Here is a 24777-nt window from a genome sequence, read left to right as displayed (position 1 = left end):
GAATTCAGAAACCGTGTTTATACATATTTTTAGCATAAAATTCTTATCTCTTTCTGATGATTTGAATGCCCCATATCAGAATAGGATTAAGATTCCCTTTAATTTCATAATTGTTAATAAGAATGCAATCAAATGCATTCTCCCGATTATCCTGAATCAGTGAAAAATATTGGATCACATCAGTTAACTTATATTTATAATTCCTTCTAGATTTGAATGTGCAGTATCAACATTTTTATGAAATAACCGTGCCTCTATATTAGCACTTGATTGGTCTTACTACTTTAGACTTACTAGAACAATTCACCTACTTTAAAAAACAGAGTTAGCCAATTCTGCCAGTTCCCACCAAATTACTCCATGAACACATGCTTAGAAAATGTGTAGCTCCTCATTTGTTTTCCCTGGCAATGAGACATTTAAGCTAGGGCTGGCACAAAAATGACAATAAGGATGGGAGGAGGTTTTTCAGGTGTTAGTAATGAATGGGTGTTACCAAGCAGACTGAGAAATAAAGTTTTTCATAACTCTTCAGTTATAACCTATTAATAGCAGAAGACCTGTTTGAATTCAGGAAATATTAGGGTATTGGCTCTGGCTTAAAGAGTCTTATTATATTTTATTTCTCCCTTTCTCCTGTTTGTACAAAGAAAACAGGCCCTTGTGCATGGATGGAGTGGGACATTTATCTTTCTCTTTCAGGTGGACTCAATGTTGCAAAATATGGTGTAGCTAATTAATCAACAGGAAATTAGTCCAAGCAAGTTAATCACTGGTACTCAATGTGGAATTTCGGAGTTTTGCGGCTCTGAGATTATTTAGTGGCTTTTCCTGCTTTTCTGTTTTCTGTTAAAATGAATTCACCCATGACAATAAGGATGGCTCCTTAAGGGCTTACCTCAATTGTCCCACTCCCTTTCTGCTGACACATGCTCAGCACATGGCCCAGAAAACACTTGGTTTGAGTTGATGCTTTCATGCTACATTGAGACAGCGTTACTTTCTCCCTGCTTCCAGTACTCTAATGGGTAGAAACCACCAGGGTGTGTTAGGAAGAGGAATGTGCATGGCAGGCAGTAAGCATCTTCAACACCTGCTTTTTCTTCCCTTACATGTGTGCTGGATGAAGAACCTTCAGGCATATTCATATGTAAAAATGTTTTTTAATGGTATAATAAGTCATAAAAACAGAAGCCGTGGTGAAGGCTTTTCAAGGCTTCCTAATTCTTAACTGATACTCAGGCAACAATGGAAAATAGGGCAGGAACGTGAGGACCAATCTGTTAGAGCATGTGCGCATAAGGTCAGCAGGAACAGGCATGACCATGATTTATACCAGAAAGCAAAAGACTGGGTGACATGTCAAACAGCTTGGCATAAATAACATTTTACAGTTAACAGTATGCTTTCATGTCACTGTTTTATTTAATTTTCATCTACATTCTATAAGGTGAGTTGTAATTTTTATTGCTTATAACAGAAAACTAAAATTATTTGAATGTTCCAAAGCCACATAAGTAGAAAGTGGCAGAATCTAGCCTCAAATCCATTCACCCTGATACTATTACTTACTTTTTTATTCCTGGGCCACATCTGAGTGCCTTCTAACCTAGAGATGCTTCCAGGGTGAGCCTTAGTGTGATACATGGTCATTTTTAGACCATTAAGACAAAAAATTTCTCCTAGTGTTTCTATTCTAACAGACAAAAATTTTCAAGTTAACTACCACTATAAACTTTAGGAAAATAATAGGAAGGAAAGCCATGTAGTAAACAGATCATCTCCTAAGAAGCCAAAGAGATATAATATAAAACTCACTCAGAATATACCTCTAGGTATATTCTGCCTCTGTGCCTTTATTTCCCCAACCATCGAATGGGGAAATAATTCCTACCCTGTAACATTAATGTATTACAATTAAGATATTAGAGCATTTAGAATTTTTTTTTAGCACATAGCAGGTATTCAGTACAGTAATTCCTGCTGGGCTTTGTATATTGGAGTTTTCTGAAGCATGAAATGTAAATGTAGAATAATATATACTTCTATATACAAAAACATATACATGAATTTAACACTCATGATGTTATAATAGAAATGTCTACTAAGAAGAAAAATAAGTGTAGCACTATTATGCCAAATTATAAATCTAATCTGGAATATATCCAAAATACACAGTACTCCTGAAGGGATTTCCCTTCTACATTATTAAAAACTGCAAGATTAGAGGAAGTATAGCTGAAAAAATATACTGTAGTAAAGGACTAGAAAATCTAAGTTAGTTTAGCATTCCCTTAACAATTTGAAAAAAACTCTGAACATATCTCTCCAGATCTCATCAGTTATAGGTGATTTCTATATAGACTGCATAACCAGTTTTTCTGAAACAGTTATATAATACATATATAAGCACTTCAGTTTTTGGAATAAAAATAATTTAATATATCGCCTGTTCCATTAAAGTCTAGTTGAGATAGCACATTTTAAATTTTCTGGGTCTGAAAATATAAAGATTCTTTAAGAAATTCTTTCATTCTCTCCTTTAGCACTTTAAAAACTTTCTTTCCTGCCAACAGTGCATAGTGTTCTTTTTTTTTCTACATCCTTACCAACACTTTTTATTGTTTTAATTTTAGCCATTTTGAGAGATGTGAGGTGATATTTCATTGTGGTTTTGGTTTGCGTTTCCCTGATGATAGTGATGATGAGCATTATTTCATGGTCTTTTGGCCAACTGTAGTTCTTCTTTGGAAGAATGTCTCTTCAGGTTCTCTGCCCATTTTCAATTGGATTTTTTGGGGTGTTAAGTTGTGTAAGTTCTTTATATATTTGGATATTAACCCCCTTATACAATATATCATTTGCAAATATCTCCTTCCATTCAGTAGGCTGCCTTTCTGTTTCACTGATTATTTCCTTTACTGTGCAAAAGCTTTTTACTGGGGTGCCTGGGTGGCTCAGTTGGTTAAGCAATTGCCTTCAGCTCAGGTCATAATCCCAGGGTCCTGGGATTGAGCCCCACATCGGGCTCCCTGCTCGGCGGGAAGCCTGCTTCTCCCTCTCCCACTCCCCCTGTTTGTGTTCCCCCTCTCGCTGTCTCTCTCTTTCTCTATTAAATAAATAAATAAAATCTTAAAAAAAAACTTTTTACTTGGACATAGTCTCAACAGTTAATTTTAATTTTCTTTCCTTTGCCTCAGGAGACTTATCTAGAAAATTGCTACAGTCCGTGTTAGAAAAATTACTATGTTCTATAGGGTTTTTATGGCTTCAGGTCTCACATTTAGTTCTTCAATCCATTTTATTTTTGTGTATGGTAGAAAAGTGATCCAGTTTCATTCTTCTCCATGTACCTGTCCAGTTTTCCCAGAACCATTTATTAAAGAGACTGTCTTTTTCCCATTGTACCTTCTTGCCTCCTTTGTCATAAATTAATTGACCATGTAAATATGAGTTTATTTTTGAGCTTCCTCTTCTGTTCCACTGATCTATGTATTTTTTTGTGCCAGTACCATACTGTTTGAATTAATACAGCTTTGTAGTATATGTTGAAATCTGGGATTGTGATACCTCCAGTTTAGTTCTTTTTCAAGACTACTCTGGCTATTTGGGGTCTTTTGTGGTTCCATACAAATTTTAGGACTCTATGTTCTAATTCTCTGAAATAATACTATTGGTATTTTGATAGGGATTGCATTAAATACATAGATTGCTTTGGGTAGTATGGACATTTTAACAAAATTAATTCTTCCAATCCATGATCATGGAATGTATTTCCATTTGTTTATGTCATCTTCATTTCTTTCATGAATGTTTTATAGTTTTCAGAGTACAGGTTTTTCACCTCCTTGATCACCTATTTCTAGATACTTTAATACTTTTGGTGTGATTGTAAATGGGATTGTGTTAATTTATCTTTCTGCTCCATCATTACTGTATAGAAACACTACTGACTTCTGGGTATTAATTTTATATGCTGCAACTTTACTGATTTCATTCACTGTCTAGAGTTCCTTGGGTTCATCTATTTGGAACTCTTTTTGCTTCTTTAACTTGGATGTCTATTTCCTTCTCTAGGTTAGAACAAGTCAGTTCTTACTCTTCACGAGTTTTCTGCCTCTTTCTCTCTTCTTCTGGGACCCCTATAATGCAAATGTTTGTTCATTTGATATTGCCCAAGAGATCCCTTAACCTTTCCTAATTTTTTAAAAATTATTTTCTTTTTTTGCTATTCAGCTTGGGTGCTTTCCATTCACTTGTTTGCCAGATTACTGATATATTCTTCTGCATCTACTAATCTGTTGATTCCCCCTAGAGGATGTTTTATTATTGTATTCTTCAACTGTGATTGGTTTTTAATTTTTTTTTATCTCTTTATTGGAGGTCTAAGTTATTCCACTCTTATCCCCAGCCCAGTGAGCCTCCTTACATTTTTTTTTTAATTAGGCATATTGCTTATCTCCATTTCATTTAGTTTTCTGAGATTTTGTCATGTTCCTTCTTTTGGAGAATATTCCTCTGTCTTCCTGATTTGCTATATACTTTGTGTTTCCATTGATTAGGTAGAACAGTTCCTTCTGAACTTCAAGGAATGGCCTTATGTATGGTCATTCCCTATACAGATTATGTGTTTTTAGTCACTTTTCCTGGCTGGCTGGAGATGTGGCTGGCATGGGCAGGGGTTCCTGGGGCTCTCCACATAGTGGGTGCTCTAGTACAGCAGCTAAAGCTTAAGTGGACATGGATTATGGAGTCCCTGTGCTCTCCACACAGTGGGTCCCCTGGCAGGATAGTTAAACTGGATGCAAGCTGGGGTGTCTCAAAACTCTACATGCAGAAGGTGCTTTAGCAAGATAAGTAAAGCTGAAATGTAAACCACGATGTTCCAGGACTCTCCACACAGAGAGTACCCTGGAGAGGTGGCTAGAGCTGAGGTGGAGGACAGGCTGGGGGGTCCTGGGGCAGTCTGTGCAGGGGGCACCCTGGCAGGACAGGTAAATCTAAAGTGGTTGTGGGCCACTGTGGTCTCTGAGCTCTTTATGCAAAATGTGCCCTGACAGGATGGCTGAAGCTGAAGCAGTTGCAAGCTGGGTTGTCCCAGGGCTCTCCACAATGGGGCTGCCCATGTAGGATAGCTGAAGCTGAATGGGGTAAAACCTGGGGTGTCCCCGAGTGCTCAGCACAGGGGGTGCCCTAGCCACATGACTGAAGCTGAGGCCAGTGAGGGTAGGAGTGTTCTCATATGTTCCACACAGGTGGTACCCCGCTGGCGGAGTGAGTGGAACCAATGCAGGCAGGAGCCAGGGGTTCTCAGGGTGCTTCACACTGGGGCACCCTGGCAGGGCAGCTGGTTCCAAAGCCAGAAGGTTCCAGAGCACGTTGAACCAGGGGTGCTCTAGCAAGCTGTCTAAAGCTGAAGTGGTATGGGCCTGGAGTGTTCCAGGGTGTTTTGTGCCTGTGTCTCCTTGACACAAAGGCTGGAGTGGTAGTGAGCACTAACCAGGGGTATCCTACTGTGCATTGATTGCACTTTAGCCTCCTTGGTGGGACAGCTGGGGCTGGTGCAGGCTAGGGGCCCAGCATTCACTGAGGTGGCAGGCGAGTTAGGGAACCTGGATTGTACACTGGTCTGCTTTCAAGGTGCAGGGGGAACACAGATTATGTCCATCAGCCCTTCCCACCCAGAGAGAATTTCAGGAGCACTCTTACCACTTGATTGAGTTCTAGGGCTGGCTCTTTTATATGGTAATTATTCTTTTAAACCCTGGCCTTTTTTTTTTTTTCTTTTTCAAGATCACTCTGGCTGTTTGGATTTTTTTGTGGTTCCATACCAATTTTAGGATTGGTTGCTAGTTCTGTGAAAAATGCTATTGGTATTTTCATAGGGCTTGCATTAAGTCTGTAGATTGCTTTGGGTAATGTGGACACTTTCACAATATTTGTTCTACCAATCCATGAACATGGAATATCATTCCATTTGTTTGTATTATCTTCCATTTCTTTCATCAAAGTTTTGTAGTTTGCAAAATACAGGGGGGCACCTGGCTGGCTCAGTTGGTAGAGCATGTGACTGTTAATCTCATGGTTACAAGTTCAAGCTTCATGTTGGGTGTAGAGATTACTTAACACCAATAACAATAAAAAGTACAAATCTTTCACCTCCTTGGTTAAGTTTATTCTTAGGTATTTTATTTTTGGTACCATTGTAAATGGGATTGTTTTCTTAATTTCTCTTTCTGCTACTTCATTATTAGTGTATAGAAATGCAACAGATTACTGTGTATTGATTTTGTATGCACTCACTTACAGAATTCAATGATCAGTTCTGGGTTTTTTTGTTTATTGGTTTGTTTTTGGTGGAATCTTCAGGATTTTATATAGATAGTATCGTTTCATCTGCAAATAGTGAAAGATTTTTTAATCTTCCTTATCAATTTGAATGCCTTTTATTTATTTTTTTTGTTTGATTTCTGGGCTAGGAATTCCACTACTATGTTGAGTTTTTCAGCATTGAGTATGATGCTGGTTATGGTATTTTTATATATCGCCTTTATTATGTTGAGGTATGGTCCCTCTAGATGTACTAGTGCTTTAATCATGAATGAATGTTGTGCTTGGTCAAATGCTTTTTCTGCCTCTGTTAAGATGCTCATTTGCTTTTTATCTTTTCTTTTGTTGATATGATGTATCACATTGATTGGTGAATACTGAACCACTCTTGCATCCCAAAGATAAACCCCACTTGATTGTGGTGAATGATTCTGATGTAATGTTGGATTCAGTTTGGAAATATTTTGTTGAGCATTTCTGCATCATGTTCATCAGAGATATTGGCCTCTAGTTCTCTGTAGTATCTTTATCTGGTTTTGGGAGCAAGGTAATATTGGCCTCATAGAATTAAGTTGGAAGGTTTTCTTCCTCCTCTATTTTTGGAATAATTTGAAAAGAATAGGTATTAACACTCTTTTAATGTTTGGTAGAAATCACCTTTGAAGCCATCTGGTCCTGGACTATCCTGATTCACTTTGGGGAGGTTATTTGATTCATCCATTTCTTCCAGGTTGACCAATTTGTTGGCCAATATTTTTTCATAATATTCTCTTATAATCCTCTTTACTTCTGTGGTGTCAGTTGTTACTTTTCCTTTCATTTCTGATTTTACTTGAGTCCTCTTTCTCTGTCTCTATTAGGTTGGCTAATGGTTTATCAATTTTGTTGCTCTTTTAAACCAATCAGCTGCTTGTTTCATCAATCTGTTTTATTATCTTTGGTTTTTAGTTTCTACTTTTTAAAAAAATTCTTCTCTTAATAAGGAAAGAAGAAATTCTTCTCTTAAATAAAGGAAATCTTTATTATTTCCTTCCTTCTACTGGTTGTGGGTTTTGTTATTTTTCTAGCCCCATTAGGTGTAAGGTTAGGTTGAGATTTTTCTTGCTTCTTCAGGTAGGCCTATATATCTATAAAGATCCCTCTGAAAATAACTTTTGCCACATCCCAAAGATTCTGGACCATTGTGTTTCATTTTCATTTGTCTCCATGTATTTTTTTTTAATTTCCTCTTTGCATTATTGGTTGACCCATTCATTGTTTAGTAGTATGTTATTTAACTCAATGTGCTTGTTTTCTTTGCAGATTTTTTTCTTGGTGTTTATTTTTACTTTAATAGCATTACAGTCCAAAAGATTCATGGTGTGACTTCAATTTCTTAAATTTGTTGAGACTTGTTCTACAGCTTAATATATGACCCATTCTGAAGAATGTCCCATGTGCCCTTAAAAGAATGTGTATTCTGCTGTTTTAGGATGGGATGTTCTGAATATATTTGTTAGATCCATATAGTCCAATGTGTCACTCAAAGCCATTGTTTCCTTGTTTCTTTTACATCAATCCATTGATGTAAGTGGGATGTTAAAGTCCCCTACTATTACTGTACTTCCTTTGTGTTTGTTAAAAGCTCCTTTAAGTATATGGGTGCTTCCATGTTGGGTACATAAATATTTACAATTATTTTATCTTCTTGTTGGATTTTTCCCTTTAAGATTATGTACTATCCTTCATTGTCTTTTGTTACAGTCTTGGTTTTAAAGTCTATTTTGGGGGGCACCTGGGTGGCGTGGTGGGTTAAGCGTCCAACTCTTCTTTTTGGCTCAGGTTCTGGTATCTCAGCACTGTGAGATCAAACCCCATATTGGGCTCTATGCTCAGTACAGTATCTGCTTAAGATTCTCTTCCCCTCTCCCTGCCCCTTCTGCTTGTGTGCTCTCTCTCAAATAAATAAATCTTAGATTAAAAAATAATAAAGTCTGTTTTATCTTGGGGTGCTTAGGTTGCTCAGTTGATTAAGCAGCAGGTTCTTGATTTTGGCTCAGGTCATGATCTCAAGGTCCTGGGATTGAGCTCCGCATCGGGCTCCATGCTCATCCAGGAGTCTGCTTGAGGATTCTCTCCCTCTCCCCTCACACCACTTGTGCACTTTCTCTCTAAAATAAAAAGTTAAAAAAAATATTTTGTCTGATACAACTATTGTTACCCCAGCTTTCTTTTCAGTCCCATTTTGCATAAATGCTTTTCCATCCCTTCACTTTCAATGTTCACGTGTTTAGGTCTGAAATGAGTATCTTACAGACAGCATATAGATGGGTCTTCTTTTTTATCCATTCTGTCACCCTGTGTCTTTTGATGGGAGCATTTAGTCTATTTACATCCAAAGTAATTATTGCTGGTATGTACTTAATGCCCTTTTACTTGTTTTATGGTTGTTTTTAGTTCTTCTCTGTTCCTTTCTTCTCTTACTCTTTTCTCTCATGGTTTGCTGGCTTTCTTGAGTTATATGCTTGGATTCTTTCTCTTTACATGTTGCTTATCTATTATCTGCTTTTAATTTGTGGTTACCATTAAGCTTATATATAACACTTAGCATATAGTAGTCTGTATTAAGTTAATGGTTTGAAACCATTGTAAAAGCACTAAAATTTTACTGTTCTCCCAATATTTTACATATATAGTGTCATACCTTCTTTCATTCTGTGAATGCCTTGACTGATTTTTGATATACTTAATTTTACTGCTTTTGTGCTTCCCACTTTTTTACTGCTGCTTACAGTATTTCGTTTCAAATCAAAGGTCCCATTTTAATATATCTTGTAATGCTGGTTTAATAGTGATGAATTCCTTTAACTTTTGTTTTTCTGAAAAACTCTTCAATCTCTTCTATTCTGAATGACAGCCTTGTTGGATAAAGTATTCTTGGTGTTAGGTTTGTTTGTTTCCTTTAGCACTTTGAATATATCGTGCCACTCCCTTTTGGCCTGCAAAATTTCTGCTAAAAAAAAAAAATCAGCTGACAGCCTTATGGGGCTTCCCTTATAGGTATCTGCTTTTTGTTTCATTTTCTCTTGCTGCTTTTAAAATTCTGTCACTACTTTTCGCCATTTAAATTACTATGACTCTTGGTGTGGAACTCCTTGGGTTGGTTTTATTGAGGGCTCTGTGCCTTGTGGATCTGGTTTTCTGTTTCATTCCCCAGATTCAGCTATTATTTAAATAAATTTTCCACCCCCTTTTCTCTCTATTTTCCTTCTGGGATCTCTATAATGTGAATGTCATTACACTTGATGGTGTCACTGAGTGCCCTTAATTTTTTTCTCATTTTTTATTTTTTCTCCTGTTCAGCTAGAGCGCTTGCCATTATTCTGTCTTCCAGGTCACTGGTCCATAATTTTCCTTCCCCAGTCTACAACTTATTCCCTCTACTGTATTTTTAATTTTATTTATTTATTCATCTCATTGCTTTTATTTTTTTATGTTTTCCATCTCTTTGTTGAAGGTGTCACTGAGATCCTCCACTCTTTCCTCAAGTTCAGGGAGTATCTTTATGACCATTACTTTAAATTCTCTATGAGGCATATTATCTCCATTTTGGCTAGTTGTCTTGCTGAGATTTTGTTCTTTCTTTCATTTGGGACGTATTCTTCTGTCTCATTTTGTCTCAATCACTCTTAGTGTTTCTGTGTGTTAGGAAATTCAGCTGCATCTCCTTCTCTTGAAAGTAGCAGCTTTATGAAGAAGTCCTGTAGTGCCTTGCAATGCGATGTCCCCCATTCACCAGAACGTGACACTTCAAGGTGTATCCTATGAATACTGCATGCACCCTACCACTGTGTCTGAGCCACATGTGCCTTCATTCCAGTTGGCTCAATGGCTCTCTTTTCGTGTTGTGGGCAGCAACTGGTCCTTCCATTAAAGGACCAGGCTGGGGCCACCTTGAGCTTGAGTTGGATCAGACCAGGCATTTTCCAGAGCCATAGTAGCACCTGAATGCTGTCCCCAGAGAAGCTTTCATTGGTGGGCACAGACTGCATTCAGAGATGTCTGCTCCCAGCCCACTGCTATGGCTACGGTCGAACTGGTACATGTGTGTTTTTTGTTTTTTGATTTTTCTCCTCCATAGTGTAGGAGTCACTTTGAAGTAGTGCTAGTGCCTATCTGGGCTGCTTGCACACTGCTATGCTTTGGTGCAGCTTTGGATGCTCTCCAGCCAGGGGCATGCTGAATGGAGCAGGTCCACAAGAGAACACAGTGGTTAGACATCAGTGTTTGCAAGGTTTGCGCAAGTCTACTGTAAGAGGAGTCCTGTAGCTGCTTTGGAAAACTGCCAAAGCCAGGTCAGAGGAGGAGGCAGGTCCACAGGAAAATGCAGGGGCAGGGTGAGTGGTGTTAGCACACTTGCACTGGTAGTCTGTGGGAGGGGACCTGTGGCTGGCTTTGGAAAACTGTTGAGGACTGGTTTGAGCAGGTGGGGTCAGGCCACTAGCTAGGTGGAGAGTAATCAAGTTGCACCGGTTCTGGCAGGTAATCTTGTATCTAGGCTGGGGGATGGTGCAAGGAAATGATGCCACCCACTCTTTTGTTCTTGGAATAGTCTCCCGAAGATCCCCGCCCCTCTACTCTAGCATATGTTCTGAGATTAGTATATAAATCTTCCCATGTTTTTCAAACTGCTGCTTCTATACTGCATCTCAGGGGACCTGTTATGCCGGTTGCTTTAAGGGTGGGGACCCAGTTTCCTATAGCCCTCTGGCTCTCCCACAGCTAAACCGGCTGATTTTTAAAGGTTCAGGTGTTAAGCCCCAGTGATTATGAAAACTCATGAAATTAAGACCCTCTTGTTTTCAAAGCCAAATGTTATGTGAATTTGTCTTCCCAGTGAGGTTCCCCTGTGCCTGGGGTGTCTGGTGTGCTCCTCTCCCCTCCATATGTGTGACATTCCTCCACAAAACACAATTTGCAGGTCAGTTTGGCTCCCAACCAGACCTCTGCCCTTCCTATCCTCTTAAAAATGGTCTCTTCTCTACATTTAGCTGTGAAGAGTCTGTTCTGTCAGTCTTTGGGTCATTTTCTGGGTTATTTATACTTAACGGGTGTTATCTACTTGTATCTATGGGATGAGGTGAGCTTAGGATCCTCCTACTTTCCCAACTTACCCATTGTTTTTTTTCACTGGTATTCCAAGATATTTTGCACTGGAATTTATCTTAATAGGCACATTCAAGCACCTACAATTTGTCTAAAATTATAATTTGCCTAAATATTGCTGTAGTTTTGATCTGATGCCAGTGAAGTGGAACTTCAAAATCTAAAGGAGCCAAAATAACCCATGAGGAAAAAGTGTCCCCTGTCTCTAGGCACACAGTGTCTGTACATGTGAAAACTGGCATGTAGGTTCAATGTTAACTGAGGAATGACAAAGAAAACATCTTATGGGTGGCAAGAGTAAAAAAAAAAAATTCAGTTTCAGAGACATCAAAACAATCAAATTGTCCTACACTTTTACTTTATAAAAAAATAAGGAAATTTTTTCCCCAAGTTTCTCCCTTCACCTTAACACATTTTGCCCATTCCCTACTGCCCACCCCTCTGCCAAATATTGTTTGTTCTCTTTACTTACAGGTCTGATTCTGACAGTTTATTCATTTACTTTTTTCTACTCCACATATGAAATAATTTGGTATTTGTCTTTCTCAGTCTGAATTATTTCACTTAGCATTATACCCTCTAAGTACAACCATGTTGCTGCAAATGGCAACTCTTAATTCTTTTTTATGGCTATATATATGATTTTATATACAGACACAGGCACTACGTCTTCTTTCTCTATTCATCTATGATGGACACTTAGGTTTCTTCCATGTCTTGGCTATTTTAAATGATGCTGCAATAAACTTAATAGTTCATTTATCTTTTAAAATAGTGTTTTTGTATTCTTTGGGTAAATTCCCAGTAGTGGAATTACTTAATCATAAGATATTTCTATTTTTAATTTTTAGAGAAAACTCCATACTGTTTCCTAAAGTAGCTGTACCAATCTGCCCAACCACCATCAGTGCACAAGGATTCCTTTTTCTCCAGAACATCCTGGCCAATACTTGTTATTTCTTGTCTTTTTGATTCTAGCCCTTTTGACAGGTGTGAGGTGATACCTTATTGTGGTTTGACCTGCATTTCCCTGATGATTAGTTGATGCTGAGCATCTTTTCATGTATCTGTTGGCATCTGGATGTCTCCTTTGGAAAAATCTCATGACTCGACAGTGAGGACCTGAATGGTCAGGTCTTCTGCCCATTTTTTGGGTGTTGAGTTATAAAAGTTCTTTATATATTTAATTTCGGATATTCAGATGTATTATTTGCTTGTTTGATTGCTTCCTTCACTGTGCAAAAGGTTTTTTTTTAAGTTTTATTTTGGTGTAGTCCTGACAGTTTAATATTGCTTTTATTTCCATTAACTGAGATTTATCTAAAAGAACATTGCTAAGGCCAATGCAAAGAAATTACTGTTTATGCTTTTCCTCAGTGTTTTATGGTTTCAGGTCTCCCACTTAGATCTTCAATCCATTTTGAGTTTATTTTTGTGTATGGTGTTAGAAAACAGTCCAGTCTTTTGCATATAACGTCCACTTTCCCCAGAACCATTTATTGAAGAGAGTCTTTTCCCCAATGTATATTCTTGTCTAATTTTCATAAATTAATTGACCATATAAAGCATGGGTTTATTTCTGAGCTATTGTCTTCCGTCTGTCCAAGTATTTTTGTGGCAGTACCATACTGTTTTGCTACTTCTTTGCAGTATATCTTGAAATCCAATATTTTTCATACCTTTCAGTATTCTAATTTTTTTAAATTTTATTTTACTATGTTATGTTAGTCACCATACAGTACATCACCAGTTTTCGATGCAGTAATCCATGATTCATTGTTTTTGTACAACCCCCAGTGCTCCATGCAGTACGTGCCCTCCTTAATACCCATCACTGGGCTGGCTAACCCATCTCCCCACCCCTCCAAAACCCTCAGTTTGTTTCTTAGAGTCCATAGTCTCTCATGGTTCATCTCTCCTTCCGATTCCCCACCTTCTTTCTTTTGAGGTCCGCTGGCATGGAATATGGATCTCCACCCTGCCACTTTCAGTCTGGAGTATCTTTAGGGTCAAAATGAGTCTCTTGTAGACAGCATATGGATGGGTCCTTTTTATCCAATCTGCAGCCCTGTGCCGTTTTAATGGGAGCATTTAGGCCATTCACTTTGAGAGTGATTATTGAAAGATATGAATTAATTGTCATCATGTTGCCTGTGAAGACTTTGTTTTTATAGATTGTCCCTGTAAATTTCATTTCTATATCACTCTTGGGGTCTTTCTCCTTTTATAGAACCCCTCCTAATAATTCTTAGTGCCAGCTTAGTGGTCACATATTCTTTCAGTTTCTGCCAGTCTTGGAAGTTCTGCATCTCTCCATCCATTCTAAATGACAGCCTTGCCGGATAAAGTATTCTTGGCTGCATGTTGTTCTTGTTTAGTACCCTGAATATGTCTTGCCAGGTCTGTGTGGATAGGTCTGTTATTCTGATGTTCCTCCCTCTGTACATAAGGAATCTCTTCCCCCAACTGCCCTTAAGATGGTTTCCTTGGTTCTAAGATTTGTGAGTTTTAGTATTACATTCTGGGGTGTTGGCCTGTTTTCCCCGATCTTGGGAGGGGTCCACTCTGCCTCTAGGACATGAATGTTTGTTTCATTCCCCAGATTAGGGAAGTTCTCAGCTACAATTTGCTCATATATATCTTCTTGCCCTCTCTTTCTCTCCACCCCCTCAGGGATTCCAATAATTCTGACATTGGAACACTTCATGGTGTCACTTATTTCTATGATTCTATTTTCATGGATTCTGACTTGTTTTTTCCCTGGCCTCCTCTTTTCCCTTTTTGTCTATTAAGTGGTCTCCTAGGTCACTAATTTGTTCTCCTGCCTTGCTTACCCTAGCTGTTAGGTTATCTAGATTAGATTGGATCTCATTGATAGCATTTTTAAGTTCTGCCAATTCAGCTTTCATTTCTGCCCTTAGAGACTCTATGTTGCCATTAATTGATTTCTCCATTCTAGCTATTGTCTTCACAATTGCCAGCCTGAATTCCATCTCCTACATCTTGGTTATATCTGAATCCATTTGTAAATCTGTGGCATAAGTCATAGTCTGTGAGTCTTTCCTATTTTGGGGTTTCCTCCTCCTAGTCATTCTGTTGAGGGGTGGTTGAGGGAATGTATAGAGTTCAAATTATTGACCACAACCCAAGCAAGATGTACCTCTTTTCTAGGGATTTTAGGGTTGCTGTCCTCTTGTTTTCCCAGCCTGTCTTCTGGTGGAGGGGCCTGCCACGTTGTTATTCAGGCTACCCTGTTTGGGCAGAGTTGCCCTGTCCTTTGTGGTGGGGGATGGGCTCAGTGAAAACCGTTTTTGGGGGGCTTTTGTTCTCTGGTGGCTTTCCACTGTCTCTTCTAAGAGTCAGAGCAGAAGAGACCGTTTTCAACCCTCTGCCTCAGAGCAGAGAGATCACAGTTTGTTCTTTAGTGAGCTCCCCAGGCCACACTGTCCCCATTTCTGTCTGTGCTGCTATAAACTGCAGCATCCTGGGTTGTGTGCCCCTCAGCAGCGCTCCCAGTCCTCGCCTCCAGGTTGGGGCACGTCTCTGCCCTTTGTGCTTCTAAAACCGCCAGCCGCCCCCAGGTCACAAGCGTGGCCCTGTTGCTCTGGTTTCATTCCAGGCTGCCCTAAAGTCCCTTTCCTGTCGCTACCGGTCTGCAAGTCTGTGCCTGGTCCCCAGCACGGGAGGCTATTGCTCACAGGCAGAGTAGGATCCCGACAGCTGAGCTCCCTCACCCTTCTGTTTAACCTCCGATATCTGCCCGCGGAATCACGGCTCCCCTCTTCATACCAAGAAAACCACCACCTGCGATATTCTGTTTGTAGAGATCCAGGTCTACCTTCTTACATCTCAGGCTGATTTCATGATTGTTCAGAGTGGTCTGGCAGATATCCAGTTCAATTCCAGGGACAAGTTGGAATAGGGTCCCCTACTCCTCTGCCATCTTTTCCCCCCATCCTTGTTCTTCTTTAGCGACTGCTTTGGCCATTCAGGGTCTCTTGTGGTTCCATATAAATTTTGGTATTATTTGTTCTAGTTCTGAAAAGGAAAAAAGGCATTCTTTTGTTTTTATTTTCTTGATTATTTATTTACTTATTTGAGAGAGAGAGAGTGAGCACAAGCGGGGGAGTTGTAGAGAGAGAAGCAGACTCCCTGCTGAGCATGGATCCTGATGCAGGGCTCCATCCCAGGACCCTGAGATCACAAGCTGAGCCAAAGGCAGGTGTTTAACTGACTGAGCCACCCCAGCACGCTTATTTTATTTATTTACTGAGCGAGAGTACAAATGGGGGTAAGAACAGAGGGAGAGGAACAAGTAGACTCTGTGCTGAGCACAGGGCTCAATCCCATGACCCTGAGATCATGACCCAGGTGTCCTGGAAAGGTGGCATTCTTATGGACCTTCTTGAAACTCTAAGCTTTTTATATTTAAGGAAGTTATTGCTTTTGGCAGATATTGCTATTAAGCATTCACATTTTCAAATTCAAAAAGATTCAGGTAAAATATAACTGTGTACTGAAGAGGCATTGCTTGTAACACACAGCTTCAATGCACACATATTCAAAAGCTACCATTTAATCCTATTTTATGGCATGTACTATGAACTTGGCAGAAAATTCAACCAAACAAATACAAATAATTTGTATCCTGTTATTTCTGATAGAAAGTTATGAATACATAAGCTTTCACACTCACATGCAAACACATACTATACCAGAAAAAAATCTAACATATTTACTGCTTAAAAATAAACGTGATTTCCCTTTGAGGTAGAAGCTAATCCCCATTTCTGAATGTTCTGAAAGCCACCCACAAAGGAAATACTCCCAGTGTTTTAGGTTTCATTATGATAGCCCTAAATAAAGCAAAGTTAATTAAGTCATAGTAGTATTGCAGGTATATCCAATGAGGTTATTAACCTGGTTTTAAATCTGTGTACCTGAAGGATCATCCTGATATAGTGATAAATATACTGATTTATGTAAATCTGTAATTTTAATATTTCCATCAATATTGAAAAAAATCTGTTTCCTAATGAAAAAAGTACTAGTTTTTAGCTTTGAGACAAATGAACAATAAGGTAATATTGGACTGGACATTGGTAAAAATCAAATCAATACTGAAAATAAGAAAAGAGCATGTGAAAGCTAAGTTCCCACCCTACAGATAAAATCAAGAAGGTGATATTTTTAAAAATGATCTCACTCAATTATGAAAATAATAAAATTTAATTTTGTTTTTGCTCTGGTTTAATATTTTTGGTTTCTTATCAAAATTACCTACATTCCTTGTATTATTTGACATTCATCATTTTATTCCATTATAAAGCTGCTAAAATAGGTTTCTACTTTTTTTTATTTAAATATCACATTTTATCTCATTTTCAGATGTGGACAAGGATGGAACGGCAATCGATGCCACATCAAGGTTAACACTTCCCCTGCAGATTTCACATACAGTCAGAACAGTAGGTGACATTGTGACTAAATAATTGTTTAAATATGGAGTTTTAAATGTTTTTCACTGCATATTTATCTTTTTAATTGGTTTGAAATTCCAGATATATGGGCATTCCTGTGCATTGGATTAGCTTTCCTGATGATTCATACTATAATTGCAGTTGTGTGTTTTCTTGCAAACAGAAAAGTACCAGTCAGGTAAGTGATGCCTTTGATTGCTGAATAAAATATACTGTGGCAGAACAATTTTCTGAAACATTTCATTTGCTCGATTTTTCTTTCACTGCATTTACATGCAGGTAACTTTAGTATTTCTATGCTTTGTGAATTTCTTCCTTTCTGGGCAGAATGTAGGAGCTACTTAACAATAACCATTCTTTTTTTCAGTAAAAAGCCTTAAGTTTGCTTTTCACATTATGTTAAAAGAAGTTTTGATGACAAAAAGAAAGGGAACATGGCATTCTCCACAGATTAAAACACATGAGGGGATGAGTGTCCCACATGCTTGTGGTGTCTGGGAAAGGCAACAGAACTGCAAAAGAGATGCTTTCTTGGCCCTCCAAGTGAACTCTAAACATCAGTGTTTCAGGTCCAGACTCCCAAGTTCTAGGTAATATACAGAACAGAAACCAGGAGCTGCTGTACCCAAAGGAACTCATGCAAAACGAAGAAGACCCCAATTACTGAAGGGAGAGAGCCTGGTAGGATAGTGGAGTAGGAGGATCCCAAGCTCACCTCCTCCCGTGGATACACCTAGATAGCAGCCATGACAGTGCAACTAACCCAGAAAATGACCCAAAGACTGGCAGAACAGGCTCTGTACAGTTAATTCTAGAGCAGTGGCCACATCAAAAATGGCAGGAGGGACAGAGAAACAGTCAAGAACCAAATTCCCACATGATTAACCACAAACAAGAGGTACACCACATTCATGAAGCCAGGAGAGGAACAGACCCCACACCAGACACCCCAGACATGAGGGACCTGCATTGGAAAGATAAGTCCCCATAACATTTGGCTCTGAAAACAACTGGGGCTTAACTTTTGGAGTTTTTATAACTAGCAGAGCTTAAAACTGGGTACTTCAAAAATCAGTAGGTTGTACTCTGGAAGAGCTGGAGGGCAATAGGAAACTTGAGTCCCCATCGTTAAAAATAGAACATAACAAACAACCCTGCCAAAATATAGCAAAGCAGCAGCAATCTGAAAATTACTTGGGGCATGCATGAAGTAGATTTCTTTATAATCTCAGAATGCATGCTGCAAGGGCAAGGATTTTTAGGAGACTTATCCAAGAACATAAGAGCTGGCAGGTGACATTTCTCCTCCCTGCCAGCTTAGACAACCAGACAGCTTCAAGAATGAGCGTGAACACTCATTATCTAGCTTGCTAACACTGTATACCCTACTCGACATTCTCCTGTGGATCTGCCCCCATCATACCCACCCAACTGGGCAGGAAAGATAAAGAAAAAAAAATTATCCATTTCTTCTAGGTTGTCCGATTTGTTAGCATATAATTTTTCAAAATCTCTATTATTGTTTGTATTTCTGTGGTTTCAATGGGTATTTCTCCTCTTCATTTCTGATTTTATGTATTTGAGTCCTCTCTCTCACTGGATGAGTCTGGCTAAAAGTACATCAGTTTTGTTGATATTTTCAAAAAAATAGTACCTGGTTTCATTGATCTGTTCTCTTGTGTTTTTTCAGTCTCTATTTAGTTTATTTCTGCTCTAATATTTATTAAATTTGTTTTGTTTATAAAATTCCACATATGAGTGAAATCATATGGTATTTGTCTGACAGACTTATATCACTTAGCATTATACTCTCTAGATCCATCCATGTTACTGCAAATGGGAAGATTTATTTCTTCCTTATGGCTGAGAAATATTCCATTGTGTGTGTCACATCTTTTTTTTTTTTTAAGATTTTATTTAGAGAGAGTGAGAGAGAGCGTGAACGGGAGGGAGAGGGAGAAGGAGACAGCATCCCAAAGAGACTCCACACTGAGTGCAAAGCCTGACGTGGGACTTGATCTCACAATCCTGAGATTATGACCTGAGCTGAATCAAGAGTCAGATGCTTAACTGATGGAACCACCCAGGTGCCTATATATCACATATTCTTTATTCATTAATCTATGATGGACACTTGAGTTGCTTCCATAATTTGGCTGTTGTAAATAATGCTGCAGTAAACACAGAGATATAGATAAATTCCTAGGAACATAAAACCTTCAAATCTGAATTAGGAAGAAATACAAAATTTGAACAGACTGAATACTACCAATGAAATTGAATCAGTTCAATGAGATACCACCTCACACCAGTCAGAATGGCTAAAATTAACAAGTCAGGAAACGACAGATGTTGGGGAGGATATGGAGAAAGGGGAACCCTCCTACACTGTCGGTGGGAATGCAAGCTGGTGCTCTGGAAAACAGTATGGAGGTTTCTCAAAAAGGAAATTGAGCTACCCTACGACCCAGCAATTGCACTACTGGGTATTTACCCCAAAGATACAAATGTAGTGATCCAAAGGGGCACACACATCCCATTGTTTATAGCAGCAATGTCCACAATAGCCAAACTATGGAAAGAGCCTAGATGCCCATCAACAGATGAATGATTAAAGAAGATGTGTTATATGTATACAATGGAATATTATGCAGCCATCAAAAAACCCCCAAAATCTTGCCATTTGCAACGACGTGGATGGAACTAGAAGATATTATCTAAGCAAAATAAGTCAATCAGAGAAAGACAGTTATCATATGATCTCACTGATAAGTGGAATTTGAGAAACAAGACAAAGGATCATAGGGTAAGAGAGGGAAAAATGAAACAAGACAAAACCAAAGAGGGAGACAAACCATAAGAGACTCTTAATCTCAGGAAACAAACTGAGGGTTGCTGGAATGGAGGGGGGTGGGAAGGATAAGGTGGCCGGGTGATGGACACTGGGGAGGGTATGTGCTATGGTGAGTGCTGTGAATTGTGTAAGACTGATGAGTCACAGACCTGTTCCCCTGAAACAAATAATACATTATATGTTAATAAAAAAAAAAAAAGGAACTTGAATCAGTAATCAAAAAACTCCCAAAGAACACAAGTCCAGGACCAGATGGCTTGGAAGGTGAATTCTATCAAATATTTAAAGAAGAGTTAATACCTACTCTTCTCAAACTATTCCAAAAAAATATATGAAGGAACAATTCCAAATTCATTGGACAAGGCCAGCATTACCCTGATACCAAGACTAGATAAAAACACTACCAAAAAAAGCAAACTACAGGCCAATCTCTGTAATGAACACAGTTGTAGAAAACCTCAACAAATATTAGCAAATCAAATCTGATAACATTAAAAAAATCATTCACCATGATCCAGTGGGATTTATTTGAGAGATAATAGCGGTTCAGTATTTACAAATCAATCAATGTGATCTATCACATTAACAAGAGCAAGGATAAAAACCATATAATCATCTCCATAAATGCAGAAAAATCATCTGAGAAAGTATGACATCCATTCATGATAAAAACTCTCAATAAAATGGGTTTAGAGGGAACATACCTCAACATGATCCAGGCCATAAATGAAAAAACACAGTGTTAACATCATACTCTGTGGTGAAAAACTGAGAGCTTGTCCTCTAAGACCAGGAATAAAACAAGGATGTCCACTCTCACCAATTTTATTCAACAAAGTACTGGAAACCCTAGCCACAACAATCAGACAAGAAAAGAAATAAAGGCATCCAAATTCATAACAAAAAAGTAAAACTTTCACTATTTGCAGATGACACGATGCTATCTATAGAAAACCATAAATACTTCACCAAAAAAACTACTAAAACTGATAAATGAATTTAGTAAAGTCACAGGATACAAAATTAACATACAGAAATCTACTGAATTTCTATACACTAATAATGAAGTAGCAGAAAGAGAAATTAAGAAAACAATCCCATTTACAATTGCACTGAAAATAATAAAATACCAAGAATGAACTTAACCAAGGTGAAAGATCCTTACTCTGAAAACTCTTAACAAATTCATGAATGAAATTACAGATGACAGAAACAAATGGAATGATATTCCATGCTCATGAATTGAGAGAACTAACATTGTTAAAATGTCCATGCTACGCAAAGTAATCTAGACTTAAAGCAATCACTTTCAAAATAACATCATTTTTAACAGAACTAGAATGATCCTAAAATTTATATGACACCACAAAAAACCCCAATAGCCACGGTCATCTTGAAAAAGAAGAAAACTGGAGGTATCACAACCCCAGATTTCATGATATACTACAAAGCTGTAGTAATCATGACAGTATGCTACTAGCACAAAGATCAATAGAACAGAATAGAGAGCCCAAAAATAAACCATGCTTTTATGGTCAATTAACCTATAACAAAGGAGACAAGAATATGCAACTGGAAAAAGACAGTCTCTTCAATAAATGGTGCTGGGAAAACTGGACAGTTACATGCAAAAGAATGAACCTGGACCACTTTCTTACACCATACAAAAAAATAAACTCAAAATGGATTGAAGATCTAAGTGTGAGACCTGAAGCCATCAAACTGGTACAGGAAAACAAAGGCAGTGCTTTTTTTGACACATTTTTCTGGATATGTCTCCTCAGGCAAGAGAAAACAAAAGCAAAATTAAACTACTGGGATTGTATCATAAAAAAGGCTTTTGCACTGCAAAGGAAATAACTGACAAATCAATAAAGTAACCTACTGAGTGGGAGAAGATATTTGCAAATGACACATCTGATAAGGAGTTAACATCCAAAATGTATCAAGAACTTTTATAACTCAACTTCCAAAAATAATCTGGTTAAAAATGGGCAGAGGATCTTACCTCAGGGTCAGGTCATGACATTCTTCCCAAAGGAGATATCCAGATGGCCAACAGACACATGAAAAGATGCTAAACATCATCTAATCATCAGGGGAATGCAGATCAAAACCACAATGAGATATCACCTCACACCTAGCAGAATAGCTAAAATAAAAAAAAGACAAGAAATAACAAGTGTTGAGGAGGATGTGGAGAATGAGGAACCCTCATACACTGTAGGTGCTAATGCAAATTGGTACAGCCACTGTAGAAAACCGTATGGGGGTTCCTCAAAAAATTAAAAATAGCATTACCCTATGATACAGTAATTCCACTAGTGAGCATTTATCCAAAGAAAACAAAAACACTAATTTGAAAAGATATACATAACTCTATTTTCACTGCAGCATTATTTACAACAGCCAAATTATGGAAGCAACTCAAGTGTCCATCATAGATTAATGAATAAAGAATATGTGATATATGGGCACCTGGGTGGTTCCATCAGTTAAGCATCTGACTCTTGATTCAGCTCAGGTCATAATCTCAGGATTGTGAGATCAAGTCCCACGTCAGGCTTTGCACTCAGTGTGGAGTCTCTTTGGGATGCTGTCTCCTTCTCCCTCTCCCTCCTGTTCACGCTCTCTCTCACTCTCTCTAAATAAAATCTTAAAAAAAAAAAAGATGTGACACACACAATGGAATATTTCTCAGCCATAGGGAAGAAATAAATCTTCCCATTTGCAGTAACATGGATGGATCTAGAGAGTATAATGCTAAGTGATATAAGTCTGTCAGACAAATACCATATGATTTCACTCATGTGGAATTTCATAAACAAGACAAAGAAAAAAGAGACCAAGAAATGAGACTCATACACAGAGAACAAACTAATGGTTGTCAGTGGGAGGTGGGTGGGGAATGGGTGAAATAAAGGGCACTAAGAGTACACTTATCTTGATGAGCACTGAGAAATGTGTAGAATTTTTTGAATCATTATATTGTATACCTGAAAACTTAATACTGCGTATTTTTCATATCTGAATTAAAAACCAAAACCAAACGTAACAAAAAGAAGAGCTTACAATCTACATTGCCATTCAGGATCCTGGGAGCTTCCTGCACAATATCCATCTTCCTATCACCCATATGGGATACAGGTCACCCCAGTAATGAAAATGATTTTTTCCATAAACTGAGCAAGATGAGGGCTCAGAATAAGATTTAATGATATTTTAAGAAATTAAAGAAATGCATCATTTCTTGCATGCCAGAATGTGTGATCAAAGATTTAGATCTGCAGCAATACCAATGTGTCACAGAATACTGGATAACTGCATTTTCCTTGGTGCCAATTTTTTATATACTTGATGAATTCTTCTCATTCTGCAATCATGATAATTAGCAGACACCAATCTTGATATCATCAATTAAGGCAGTTATTATGGATCTATGGTTTCATCAGGGAAAAAAATGACATCTTCAATCTATTACTATCAAGACAATCTTACTCATCTATTAATTCTTTAATTATTTCTTATGTGCTTGAAATAGACCAATGTGGATACAAACATGAATGAGAAGCAGTCTGGACTTAAAGGAGTTTGTAATCTAGTGAGAAAGATACACACAAAGCTTCTAAGTGAAATACAATTTTGTGCTAGAATGCACACATGTATTAGGATTCTCTAGAGAAAGAGAAATGATTAGATAGATATTCTGTTGTTTCTCTGTGTATGTGTGTGTGTATATATATCTTTATCTTAATATATTAACACATATAATATAGAATATTGACAAATTATATATATTAATACATTTTGATAGAAGATACCTTAAGATAAACATATTTCTATAAATATTATATCATACTTACATAATATTAATTATAATTTAAAATATTAATATATTGAAATAGAGGTTTATTTTAAAGAATTGGCTCATATAATCGTGGGGGCTGGCAAGAATGAAACTTGTAGGGCAGGATGCTAAGTTGGAAATTCAAGCAAGAGTTGATGGTGCTGGGTTGAGTCCAAAATCCACCAGGCAAATATATCAGGCTAGAAACAAAGGTAGTATTTCTACACCATAGCCCTGAGGCAGAATTCCTTCTTCTTCTGGAAACCTCAATCTTTGCTCTTAAAGCCTTTAAATGATTGAAAGGCCCACCCACATTATGGAAGGAATCTGCTTTACTTAAACTTGGCTGATTGTAAATGTTAATCATACCTAAAAATACCTTCACGGCAACATCTAGACTAGTGTTGGGTAAACAATTGGGCATTATAGCCTAGCCAACTTGACACATAAAGTTAATCATCACAATATGTGAACAAGTTGTCATATTAACACAACGAGTGAGAATATTCAAAAAGAACCCTAAATTTCACTCCTGCAGATCTGTGTTGGACAGTCTGTACCATGGGGGCTATGGAGAGATCTCTCAGACAAATACTGTTTGCATTACACCACAGCCTGGCAGCCACTTCTTTTTCTCTCATTTCTGTCCTTCAATTTTATACTTTCCCTCTGTCTCTGCTTTCCTCCCCATCTACACATTCTCCATGGGAGATGTCATTCATCTCCAAGGTTTTATGCTGTCTATATGTTAATGGCTTCAAAACATCTTTCTCTTACTGAAATTCTGTCCAAGATCCAGATCCATACTATGCTTTCAACCATTTCCTAGACTTCTACATAGAATTTTTTTCTAGATTCACAGACTTTAATATATAAGATATTAGTATCTGTCATTTCCATATTCTGGAACCTACCTTTGAGGTCCCAGAAATAAGGGTAACTTCATTATTTAAGATGAGAAGCTTAGACACAACTGCTTATATCACCCTATATGAACACACCAGGACTCTTAGTTGACAATAACTCCTCTAGCAGAAGATTCACAAGAAACTGAGGGAAACTGGCTACATTCCTCAAATAAGAGGCTCCTAGCTGTCGAAGACTACCAGTAATTGGGGTCA

At 38.0% G+C, this 24777-nt stretch overlaps 1 protein-coding gene across 1 annotated transcript in view; it reads left to right on the top strand.

Annotated features, from left to right (window-relative positions):
* The window catches only part of MALRD1 (MAM and LDL receptor class A domain containing 1), a gene marked incomplete at its 5' end in the record, with an annotated part of 844763 nt that overhangs the window by 793371 nt on the left and 26615 nt on the right, over window positions 1-24777 (top strand). Inside the window, 2 exons of the mRNA XM_073885547.1 lie at window positions 16864-16943; window positions 17037-17133. Of these exons, the coding sequence (XP_073741648.1) occupies window positions 16864-16943; window positions 17037-17133 (177 nt within the window). The remainder of the gene's footprint in view (window positions 1-16863; window positions 16944-17036; window positions 17134-24777) is intronic.

The sequence above is a fragment of the Callorhinus ursinus genome, unplaced genomic scaffold, assembly GCF_003265705.2.
Source record: "Callorhinus ursinus isolate GAN/ISIS: 27379988/994484 unplaced genomic scaffold, GSC_fseal_2.0 scaffold63, whole genome shotgun sequence".
Classification (NCBI taxonomy): Eukaryota; Metazoa; Chordata; class Mammalia; order Carnivora; family Otariidae; genus Callorhinus; species Callorhinus ursinus.
Note: the sequence above shows the minus strand (reverse complement) of the source record. Positions and strands in the feature narration are given on the sequence as shown.